Below are 12,085 nucleotides of genomic sequence, written 5' to 3'. Positions count from 1 at the left end.
TAAGGGGCAACCTCAGGCAGCGTTCAGACGGCATTCTCCAGCTGGGTTCCTCGGGATCTCGGCCTCAGCAGTTCACAAGCATTCCAGCTGAATAAGAGGACGAGAAAGAAAAGCACAGTGAGTGAAAGGCACAAAAAGCACACTCTGGCCTTCATGATGCGAATCCTTTAGAACCCCAAGGGTGCACCTGCGGGAGCTGTATAGTCAAGATTCAACATTTCGACTGGATGCTCTTTAATAAGCAATGGTTCGGGATGTTTTTAAGTTTCTCACCTCACTGGAATTTCAGGGACTAAATAGTAAAATGTGTCCGAGAACCAGTAATAGCTAAATTAAGGGTTACAGTAAAAATTAAAACATCAGATGGCCAAAGGGAAAAAATAAGATTTGATTAAGCTACAAAGGTCTTAACCACAAATACCAGTTGACTTGCCCTTTATAGCAATTTTACTTTTCTTCTAAACATGATTATGAATAAATGAGGTTAAAATCGAGTGTGTCTTGGCTAAGTATTTACAGAAAGATAATTTTCTTTTTTTTAAAGTACTTTGAGTACCTTTTTTTTTTTTTTTAAGATTTCTTTATTTTGGAGAGGAGGGGCAGAAGGCGAGGGAGAGAGTCTTAAGCAGACTGGGCGCTGAGCACAGAGCCCAACATGGGGCTCGATCTCATGACCCTGAGACTCCGAAACCAAGAGTCAGACGCTTAACTGACTGTGCCACCAACTGATAGGTACCCCCAGAAAGATAATTTTCTATTCAAGAAGCAGATTTCTGAAAACTAGATGAAAAAACAACATGTAGAGAAGATGACAATTAGCAGGAAATGGAAAACTGATTCTTACAGGAGCGTTAGGATTAGCATAACCGGAAATGTACAACAGAATGAAGTCGTCTGATCTGAAATAGCTCCTTGGCTACACAGGCTCTCTTCATCCCACTCCCCACCTCACAGCCGGCTCCCAGCCTTTGTTTTCAGTCATGGATGTAACTCTAAACAGAAAAGTAAATTATTTGAATAGTCGGGGACGTGGTCCACAGCTATGCTTTACAACTCGCATTAGTGGGTCTAGCTCCCGTTTTCTAAAACACTCAAGTGGCAAAATTAATTCTAATCTGGATAAATCTTAAACAGGCTCCCTTCTGTCTCAATTTTATTTTGAAAAGTGTAACAGGGGAAAACACTTAAGAAAGTAACATATTAAACGGCACCTATTTCTGATTTGTATAAAAGAGAGAGCTATGATTTCCAACCTAACTAAAATACAGTATTTGTTCTATTGCTGGTATGCCTATGCAGTAATTCATGTGGATATACCACAATTTAAGTATCCCATTGCTCCTCAACATTAGGTTGTTTTGAATATTTTCATACAATTACATTTTTTTTCTGGTTTTCTTTAATTATAGAAAATAGTATGTCTAGACTTTCATTTATTTCTAATTTAAGTTTTGACAGACCTAAAAATGAGCATCATTTTCAATTGATCCAGTATGACTGAGCAGTACAGAGGCTCAGAATAATTCAAGGCACGTTGTTTAATTAGCCGAGAGACTTTCTTAGCAACCTATCGCTGCTACAGTTTCTTTCCAGAATCTAGGTTATAAACTCCAGGCTCTTCCAGGCTAATACAAACACTAACAGCGATGGACACTTGAACTTTAAAATGGCAAAAGAATATTATTACAGAGAGGTGAAAAAAAAAAACAAAAAAACCCTTATCTTTTTGAAAGTCTTGTAAATGCTCCAATAACTAGACAATAGGAGAACAAGAATCCTGAAAGTTAAAATAATCCAAAATTGAAGGACACTTTTAACTTGGTATTTTTTAGACATTCCAAATATAATTAGAAATCATAAGATGAATTAAATTCCCTTGCTGTTTGGAGACCGACTCACTAAATTAGCTCTCCTCAGAAATTATCTAATGGGCATGTGGGTGGCTCAGTCAGTTAAGTGTCCAATTCTTGATCTCAACTCAGGTCTTGATCTTAGGGTCATGAGTTCAAGACCCACACTGGGCTACACAAAATAAAAATAAATAAAAGAAGCTATCTAATTAGAATATTCTATATTCTACAAAGTTTAGTGAAATGGACACCATTTTAAAGGTGAATTAAAATGAGTTAAAGAATGAGTAGCCTCTGAAAAGGTCTATTGTTATTTATTATTTACTATTTTTACCATATATTATTTACTATTCACCATATATACTTATATATAATTGTGTCCTTGGATTATAATCTTGGTTTGGCAAAAGTAACATTTGTTTTTATATTTTAAGCTTATTAGCTATACCTTGTATTTTAAGTTTCCCTTACATGAAGTGTGTCTGCTTCACTCAGCCAGACCTCTCTCCCTCCTCCGGCTTCCTTGCATTTTTCCGGGGGGGGGGGCAGGGGAGGGGATGTGGATTTCTTCCTAACTCAGGGCGTTGACCTCTTCCCATAAGGCCAAGGATCAGTTTCCTGCCTTTCCCCTCCTCAGAATCCAGAACCGGATTCAGGGCTAGAACACCCTGGCAGGGCCGCAGGAGCAGAACGATAAGAAGAAAGGCTAGCGTTGCTCTTCAGGTATCTAGCTCTTAGGGCGGCTCACAGCCCATTAGAGGTATAATCACAAGCCCAAGGGTAGTGCTATATGGATTGGAAGCATATAAGGTAGTTCTTTTTCTGTGAATTAAGAGTAATTACATTCAAGGCCCCTTTCTGAGCCCAATGGCATCAAAGGACCAGACTATTCTGAGTTCTAGAATGTACTCATCTCAGCCTCCCATATGCATGATCCCAAAACTACAAAGGTAACACATTCCCCTCCACAAATGAGCCTTTGTGATCACCTACGTAAAGAGCGTGAGACTCTGACCTACTTCCACTTGGGACAGAATGCTCCTTCCGGGGGCGCCTGGGTGGCTCAGTCATTAAGCGTCTGCCTTCAGCTCAGGGTGTGATCCCAGGGTCCTGGGATCAAGCCCCGTATCGGGCTCCCTGCTCTGCTGGGAGCCTGCTTCTTCCTCTCCCACTCCCCCTGCTTGTGTTCCCTCTCTCGCTGGCTGTCTCTCTCTCTGTCAAATAAATAAATGAAATCTTTAAAAAAAAAAAAAAAAAAAAAAAGAATGCTCCTTCCGGCCTTGCCTCACTCTAGGGACCAGCACTCCTGAGGTCAGACATCTGCTCCCTTGGCTCGCCTGTTCCCTAAACGGGGTCACACATGTGTCTACCTCAAGTCCTGGGCATCCACCAGTTAGTCCAAGATCAAATAAAACCCCTGGGGAACAACCCCCTTCATCAGTGCTATACCTTTAGGATAGAATTCAGATGCAGCTTGCTCAAAAATACCTCCTAAGTTTTGGAGATTTTTTTTTAATGATTCATAAAACAAATATTTATTGAGAAACTACTTTTTTATGTTAGGCCCAGAGCTGAGCTCCTAGGATACAACAGCTAATACATGAGTTTCTCCTTTCATAGGGCTGACAGTGGGCCATGGTGGACAGCATGGAGTGGCTTGAGAGTATTTTAGCCTTCACAATCATCACTGATCTCTTCTCAAAGCCATCCCGAGTAAGCACACCACCCAGGGCATGGCGTGCTCTGCCCCACAAACACAGCCTCGAGACCCGCTCCTAGCCCTTTCCTTCTAAACAAAAGGCTGTCCTCAGCCCCATCCCAGCCACTGCCAGGGCCCACATAATTCATTCTTTCATCATAATTGTGATAAATGCAATGGACTTTATGCAGTTTCCTCGTCCTAAAAATAGTAACACCTCCCTCACACTATTGTTGTGAGGGTTAAACCGAAATTCTCAGAATTTCACATGTCACGTGATGTTAGCTGTTATTATTGCTGTTGTTTTTTGTCATCTATGATTGATTATTGTTTTAATATAGCAGAGGACTTGGCTCATCCTGTGTAATCAGAGAATGGATTTCCCTGAGAATGGAACATCTGAGCTGCTCTCTAAAAGATCAGCTGGGGGAGGGGGAGGCGGAAGAGTTGCTGGGAGGTACCCTGGGCAGAGTCAACAGCCTGTGCAAAGGCCCTAAGGCAGAAAGAAGCAGGGGCCTATTAGAGGCCTGGTGGCAGGCCACACAAGCAGTATTAAGAATACGGGTCTCCGGGCACCTGGCTGGCTCAGTCAGTGGCTCTTGTGACTCTTAATCTCAGGGTCATGAGTTTGAACCACACACTGGGCAGAGAAATTACTTTTTAAAAAAAAGGAATAATGGTTTCTATCCTAAAATCAGTGGGAGTCTACAAAAGGTTTTAAGCAAGAGACTGGCATGATGAGATCTGCATTTTAAAAAGATGGTTCTGGCTGTAGTTTGAAGGTTACTGGAAAGGTGCCAGAGTTCCCAAAGGAACAAAAGGGAACGTCCTACTCTTTGGCCCACTGTATAAGAGTAATCGCCAGTTTACAAAATCAGCCTTTCCCGAACATCAAAACCCCTCTGGTTTCCTGCCTGAGGGATAGCATCTACTTGCACTCATCAGCTATTATCCTGACCAAATATACCGAGTACTTGTCTCCTGGGCCTTATACATGGCTGGCACTAACTCACTGGTTGGCTGACATTGAATTCCCTGTTCAAGTGGGCCCAACTCTCCCCTTCAGTGATCGGTAAGTCCAGTGCTGGTGTCTACGGAGAAACCTTAAGGTAGGGAGAAAGAGAGACCAAGCGTCAAGTTCCTTATCTCACTCAACCATAGTCGGTCTCCTCACAGGCATGAACTTGGTACTTATGTAGAGTGGACACCTGGTACTGTGCCTCGGCCTCCTACAAGGTGCTGTTGGCAATCAACACCTCCCACCACCAGGCCTTCACTGACTGGTCTAAGAGACTGGGCCTAACCCAAGCTCAGCTAATCAGAGCCCTTCTCTGGGATTTAGAATTGGAACCATCAGTCTCCAGATCAGTGGGGCTGGTCACTTGCAAACAGAAAACAATACAGGGAATGATATTGGTGGCTCTTTTACACTAATCCCACCTCTACTTAAAATTCTGACATTTTGCTTATCATCAACTTTGAAACATGGCATTAAAATGTTATTTACTTTGAGAAGATGTGGTAGATATAGATAAGGGAATAAAACTCAGCCATAAAAAAGAACGAAATCTTGCCATTTGCAATGAGGTGGTTGGAGCTAGGGAGTATTATGCTAAGTGAAATAAGTCAGTCAGAGAAAGACAAATACCATATGATTTCACTCATATATGTTATTGAAGAAACAAAAGAGCATAGGGGAAAAAAGAGAGAGAGTGGCATAAACCAAGCAACAGACTCTTAATTGCTGAGAACAGACTGCTGGTTACCAGAGGGGAGGCGGGTGGGCGATGGGTGAAATAGGTGATGGGGCTTCAGGAGCGCACTTGCTGTGATGAGCACCGGGGGTTATATGGAAGTGCTGAATCACTAAATTGTATGCTGAAATGAATATTACACTGTATATGTTAACTGGAATTTAAATAAAAACTTAAAAAAACACAAGTTAATATATGAACATTTAGGGGGATATTGCACAATCTAACTATGATAATTGTACTTGATTAAACGTTGAAAAATATCAAGGTCTTACTGAGACCAAAATTAAATAATCTTTTAATCTGTATAAATCTCATTTAAATAAGTGAACGTAAGATACATGCTTATTGTATAGAATTTAACATTTTTATCTGCTTAGCAAAAGTTGAAGCTGAACGGATGATTTATCAGGTGAAGCAATTAAACCAGATATTGGTAGAACTGAATAAATGCTCCACAAACTTAAAAATCCGTATTTTACCTGGATCACTGAGTTCTCCAGTACTCTCTTAAATTCTGCACCTCACCTGTCTCACCTTAGTCTCAGCTCTGTTTTCTGCCATGTGGATTAGGAAACCAAGAAAGTAATTATGCAGGGAAAAGCAGCAAGTATACAGAGAAAAAGAGGCAAGAGACAGAAAGAGAGGACATTCTGGATCTTCCATGCATCCCCCCCCCCCGGCCCCATGGGGGCTCACAAAACAAATCAGAGCCTCGTAAAAAATACCTTGTTTATTTAAGCTAAGTCAACTGGGGGTGAATGATCCCCAAGAAATTCAATTAAGGTCCTACATAAGATTTTGTTTGGGAAGAAAGGGAGGAACCTCGCTGCTTTAAAAACACAGGAGATACACATACTCATTTATTTTGAGCTTCTCTGAAAACCTGACCATCATTTAAATTTTAGCTATTGCTTCTAGGGGAAAATGCACTCCAAAGACTCCCCAGAAATCAGGGTTAGATAACTAACATACATAGTTTTATGACATTTAGTGTTGTTTCCTCTACATTCTTTAAAAGGCCAAGCTCCTGAAGACTCAGTTTTAACTGGTTTTCCACACAAATTCATTATATGAGGAGACAAATGCTATTTATGCCTGTGGCTTAGTGGTCAACCACTGAACATATAAAGATATTATTTTGGTAAAGAGAGAATTTACTGACATCACTAAATATCACTTAAAGGCATGAAATATATTTATAAAAATCGTTAAGAAAACACATACTTAAATTTTAAGTATCTTTTGATCAGCTTCCTGGCTCAGCTTAATGAACTTGGGAAAGAAGGGATCTCCTCTGCAGCACAGCTACTATAAAAGCACAAGGCAGATAGAGTGCTTTCCACTGATCAGTGTAAAGATGGGCTGCGATACTTCTTAAAACATGCAATGTCCCCCAAAAGAGTAGTAACACACACTTCAGCCTTTGTAGCTAAAAATACAACCAAATAAATGTAGTTTGCAAACACAAAATACAACAAATACTTTATAAAATGGAGCCACATTCTTACATCAACCTGATGTCATGTGACCAAAGGCTAGTTACTTAACCTTTTTCAAATCTCCATTTTGTCATTTTCCAAAAATACAGATAATAGCACCTTGTCACAGGGCTGTTAAAAACGAATGGCACATAAATCACAGGGTCTCAGTAAACATCAATGTGTCTCCCTTTATTATACATACAAATATGAATCGCACAGTGAATTGCTCAGGTGACAGGTATGCAGGGGGACTTTTACTTTTGTTTCATTTTTTGCTAATGTAGTTTGCATGCTAAGTATAAATTTTTTTTAATGTCAAAAATATGTATAGCAGCAATCCTCCCAAGAATGTTCTGTAGAATACCCGGCAGCCTGGGATGATTCAGGGCCCCACTCCAAGCTCTCCAGCAAAAGCTTGCATTTACCTCGGGAAATGCAGCAAACACTTCTCAAAACTACAGCAATTCTTTGACATATCAAAATTATTCATTGGCCTCAAGCCTAGGAAATGTTCGTTGGTAGAATCCCCTCTTTTACTGGTTTCTTTGCAAATATAATCTGCTTGGTACGCAAGATTGATAAGGTTAAACCTTTATAGTTTTATTTTCATTAAAATGTGTCAAGGTTGCCAGAGCTTTGCTTAGATTTTTTTTTTTTAAGATTTTATTTATTTATTTGACAGAGAGAGAGACAGCAAGAGAGGGAACACAAGCAAGGGGAGTGTGAAAGGGAAAAGCAGGCTCCCCACTGAGCAGGGAGCCTGATGCGGGGCTCCATCCCAGGACCCTGGGATCATGACCTGAGCCGAAGGCAGACGCTTAACAGCTGAGCCACCCAGGCACCCCTGCTTAGATTTTTTTGAAGTGAACATTGAAAACATAGTATTTTCAAAGGAAAAAAAAATATTATTAAACCATAATAGTGTGAAAGGGAAAAGAAAAAAAAAGTAAGTATCTTACAGGTTACGTGGAAAAGAAAGGCCATCTAGATAGAGTAATCTAGGTTAACATAACCAACAAACATAAGATATTAAAAATTAAGCTACCTTAATCACACCAATTAAGTGTACTTGCAAAGAAAGAAAGCCTAGATGAACTAGTCTTGGTTAATGTAATCAAACAAACATAACTAAAAATTAAGCTACCTTAATTACACCAATTAAGTGTAATTAAGATATACACTAATCTTACCCATATATAAGAAGTTCATTCTTGCTATTACTGTGTATTTGTTTAATAATATTTTAGTATTATGCTTTTAAAACTACTTGATTTTAGGGCACCTGGATGACTCAGTTAAGCGTCTGCCTTCAGCTCAGGTCATGATCTCCCAGTCCTGGGATGAAGCACTGAGTCAGGCTCCCTGCTCAGTGGGGAGTCTGCTTGTCCCTCTCCCTCTGCCCCTCCACCCCACTCATGCTTTCCCTCTTGCTCTCTCCCTCAAATAAATAAAAATAAAAACTTTATAAAAAATAAAAAAATAAAAATACTTAACAAGTTTTAAAAATATTAGTTATTCTTGATCCCAGCAATTTATAGTAATTAAAGGGAAGTATCACCAGCTTTTTTTTAAAGGGGGGAGGGGCGGGGGGGGAGGGAGAGAGAATCTTAAACAGGCTCCACACCCAGCACAGAGCCTGACTTAGGGCTTGATCGCAGGATCCTGAGATCATGACCTGAGCTAAAATCAAGAGTCGGAGGCTTAACCCATTGAACCAGCCAGGTGCCCCTCACCAGCTTCCAAGCAGGCAGATATAAAATGCAAGAGATAAAGAGTTGGTTTATAGGAAGAAAGCCAAGAGACTTTTAAAAATATGAATTATAGGTATAAGTCTTTACTGTGAAACACTAGTTACATTAGATGATTCTTCAATAAACTAAAGGGCTTATTGACCCCAATCAACAAATTATATCAAGTTAATACATCTTAAAAGGAAATGTTACTTCTAAGCATAAAAGAACTACGACACATGCAACAGTCTCAATCATTATTTTATTAATTTATTACATATGGTGATAATTTATCTTTAATGCTTATTATTTCATAAATTGGTATATTTTTAATACCAGTAAATTAGTATATTTTTCACACCAGTACATCACTGTGTGGTATTTAATAAATGAGATTAGGTATCCCTTTAGTCTAAAAGGCAAACATTTAAGGGTACCCCACTGGCATATTTTCCTATATAGAATAATCATTCCTGAAAATTAACAAGCACGCTTGCTTGCCATTTCAGAGAGTAAAGATAACTAAGCTCTCCCTCCAGTAAAAAGAAGTGAGATGACTTAACTGTAACAGAAAAGGTCTAATGTGTGATTAAAGTGCAGTTTACTACCTAAATACAAATTTAGGCCAAAAGAAGAAAATTGCCCCATTCTTACAAAACCTTACAACCCTTTTAATATATAAAATAAAAGACTTATCATTTAGAACATAGTCCTGAGATTATAACTTTAAGAACTTTCTATTAAACAACTGCTATTGTAAATTTTAATTAAAAATAATTCGATGGGTGCCTGGGAGGCTCAGTTGGTTAAGAATCTGCCTTTGGCTCAGGTCATGGTCCCAGGGTCCTGGGATCAGGCCCTGGGTTGGGTTCCCTGCTCAGCGGGGAGTCTGCCTCTCCTTCTCCCTCTGCCCCTCCCCGCCCCCACTCATGCTCTCCGTCTCTCCCTTTCAAACGAATAAGTAAAATCTTTTTAAAAAATTAAAATTAAAGTAATTCAAAATAATAACCACTTTGCCTACTACCATGAGCCAAAAGCTTTCTTTGACTGCTCTTACACTAAGAAGAACTTTCCATGCATAATCTCATTTAATCTTCCCAATAACTTTATGTGGATGATATTATTACGGTCACTTTATTGACAAGAAAACTGGTGAGTGGGGCGCCTGGGTGGCTCAGCGGTTAATCGTCTGCCTTCGGCTCAGGGTGTGATCCCGGCATTCTGGGTTCGAGCCCCACATCAGGCTCCTCCGCTGGGAGCCTGCTTCTTCCTCTCCCACTCCCCCTGCTTGTGTTCCCTCTCTCGCTGGCTATCTCTCTGTCAAATAAATAAATAAAATCTTAAAAAAAAAAAAAAAGAAAGAAACCTGGTGAGTAACTCACCAAAAGTGACAGGACTGGGAAGAAATTGATGGTGCTGGGGATTAAATCCTAGTCTGTCTGACGCCAAAGCTTGCAGTCTTCATAATTCTGCTCTACTCCTAAACCTTATCAAAAACCATAAAACTACTACTTTTACCGACATATCGAAGATTGCAATGTATAGATTAGGTGAAAATTGTAGAAGACATATAATCGGTAAGTTCTTTACAACATAAGAAGACACAATTATGTATGTAATGATATGCTGAGTTATAATCCTATGAGAGAGGGAAAAAATGTGAAATATCTTTTGCAGATGGATCTCACCAAAGGCTGCCAGGTGACAGCCAGTGTAAGCTGGCCCTGCACAATCGTCCCAGATAAATAGATATTTGTAAAGGAAGAGAGCAAACTCTATAAATTAGGGAACACCCTGAAGCATCAATTGTTTTAAATAAGGTGACAGACAGGTAACCACACCTCTAACAGGAAAGGAGAGCCAACATCCATGAAGGATGGGGGCAGAGCTTCCCAGTCTTCGGCGCTATTTAATGTCGACATACTTGAAAGCAAAGCATCTACAGCCGTGCTTGGAACACAGCGGTCCTCAAACATTAGTCTGACTCTCCTTCCCCGCCTCCTGGGTGGAAGTATCCTGGATGGAGGGTGCACTCGGCAGAAGTACAGATAAGAGCAGAGCTGGGAGAGAAACCGAACGTGCTGGATGACACAGTCAGCCTCAGGTAGAATCTGACACAAGGAGGTTAACAGGGATCAAGAAATGTTCCTGTATTTCATTAAAGAAACAATTATCAGAATGGAGGAAGGAGAGCTCAAGAGTCACGTGAGGAATTTGCACGACTCTGAAGAGCTGTCAAAAGAGCACGAGATAGAAGACAATTCATTAATATTTTCAATATATAAAGTATTTGCGCATCAATAAGGAGAAGATGAATAGCTCCATAGGAAATAAAGGACAAGAGCGTAAACAGGCAAATCACCGAAGCAGAGACATAAAGGAACAGTAAACATAAAAATGTTCTCTCTGGTTAGTAATAAAAATGCAAACAAATCAAAAGTTGCCATTTCCTACCAATCGCCTTGGTAAAGAATGAGGACGGCTCATGGGAACAAGGAAAATGATGCTCTTATCCACGTAGGCAGGTGTTTAAACGGGTACTCATTCCAGATGGCGATCTGTAAACCTGTATCAAAGGCCTTAAAATGGGCACAACCTTTGATCTAGAATTTCCACATCTAAAAACCCGACCTATGGAAATAATCAGATAAGTGTGCAAAGGTATATGTACAAGGGGGTTCACTGGAGAATTGTTTATGTGAGCAAAACTTGGAAGCAATCTGTATGTTAGGGATTGAGTTAAATAGCATTTATCCTTCAACTGAAAACCAAGCAATAATTTAAAATGATGATGTAGATACATACATAACATGAAAAACTACATGTTTTAAGAGAAAACGAGTAATAAAACAATACGTATTGTAGTATGTAAAACTGCTTTTGTAAAAATACATATTTTAGATATTAACAATTATTACTGTCATGTGCAAGATTTTAAAACTTTTGGTCATCTGTATTTTTCTAATGTTTCTACAATAAACATGTACTTTAATGTGCGTAATTAAAAACAAGGGTAAACAAGAAAAGGAGATTTCTATTTGTGTCCCAATTCAGCACTTACCAGGCATAATAACTTAGGGCAAGTCAATTATTTCCAAGACTCCGCTTCTTCATATACGACATCGGGACAATAATAAACTATACCTCTCGGGGCCAGTATGCGGTAAAACTAAAAGCGAAAAATCACTTTCAAACTTGATAAACATTGGTTGTTCTTACTAGCTGACAGAAAGTCCAATAAAAGACACCTCATGAAGAGACTGGAGAGGGTGCCTGGGTGGCTCAGTAGGTTCAGCGTCTGCCTTCAGCTCAGGTCACGATCTCTGCAAGTTTTGGGATCGAGGCCCATGTCTGGCTCCCTGCTCAGTGGAGAGTCTGCTTCTCCCTCTCCCTCTGCCTCTCCCCCTTGCTCATGCTCTCATTTGCTCTCTCTCTCAAATGAATAAATAAAAATCTTTAAAAAAAAATAAATAAAGAGGCTGGAGAAAGAAAAATTGCTAGGACCCTCAGGTGCCATCAGGAGAAGGGTGGGGGACATTGCGTGTGGCGGTGCAGCTGTCCCTCAGCA

General features: G+C 39.9%; 1 protein-coding gene across 5 annotated transcripts in view; it reads right to left on the bottom strand.

The window, feature by feature from the left end:
• The window catches only part of KLHL32 (kelch like family member 32), a 248,986-nt gene that overhangs the window by 203,261 nt on the left and 33,640 nt on the right, over positions 1–12,085 (bottom strand). For all 5 annotated transcript variants that reach the window (XM_087865330.1, XM_087865331.1, XM_087865332.1 and 2 more), the window contains exon 2: positions 12–87. In XM_087865330.1, coding sequence (XP_087721456.1) covers positions 12–34 — 23 coding nt within the window. In that variant the 5' untranslated portion in view covers positions 35–87. The remainder of the gene's footprint in view (positions 1–11; positions 88–12,085) is intronic.

Source organism: Ursus americanus, chromosome 11 (assembly GCF_024610735.1).
Source record: "Ursus americanus isolate L20-20 chromosome 11, mUrsAme1.1.p, whole genome shotgun sequence".
Lineage (NCBI taxonomy): Eukaryota > Metazoa > Chordata > Mammalia > Carnivora > Ursidae > Ursus > Ursus americanus.
Note: the sequence above shows the minus strand (reverse complement) of the source record. Positions and strands in the feature narration are given on the sequence as shown.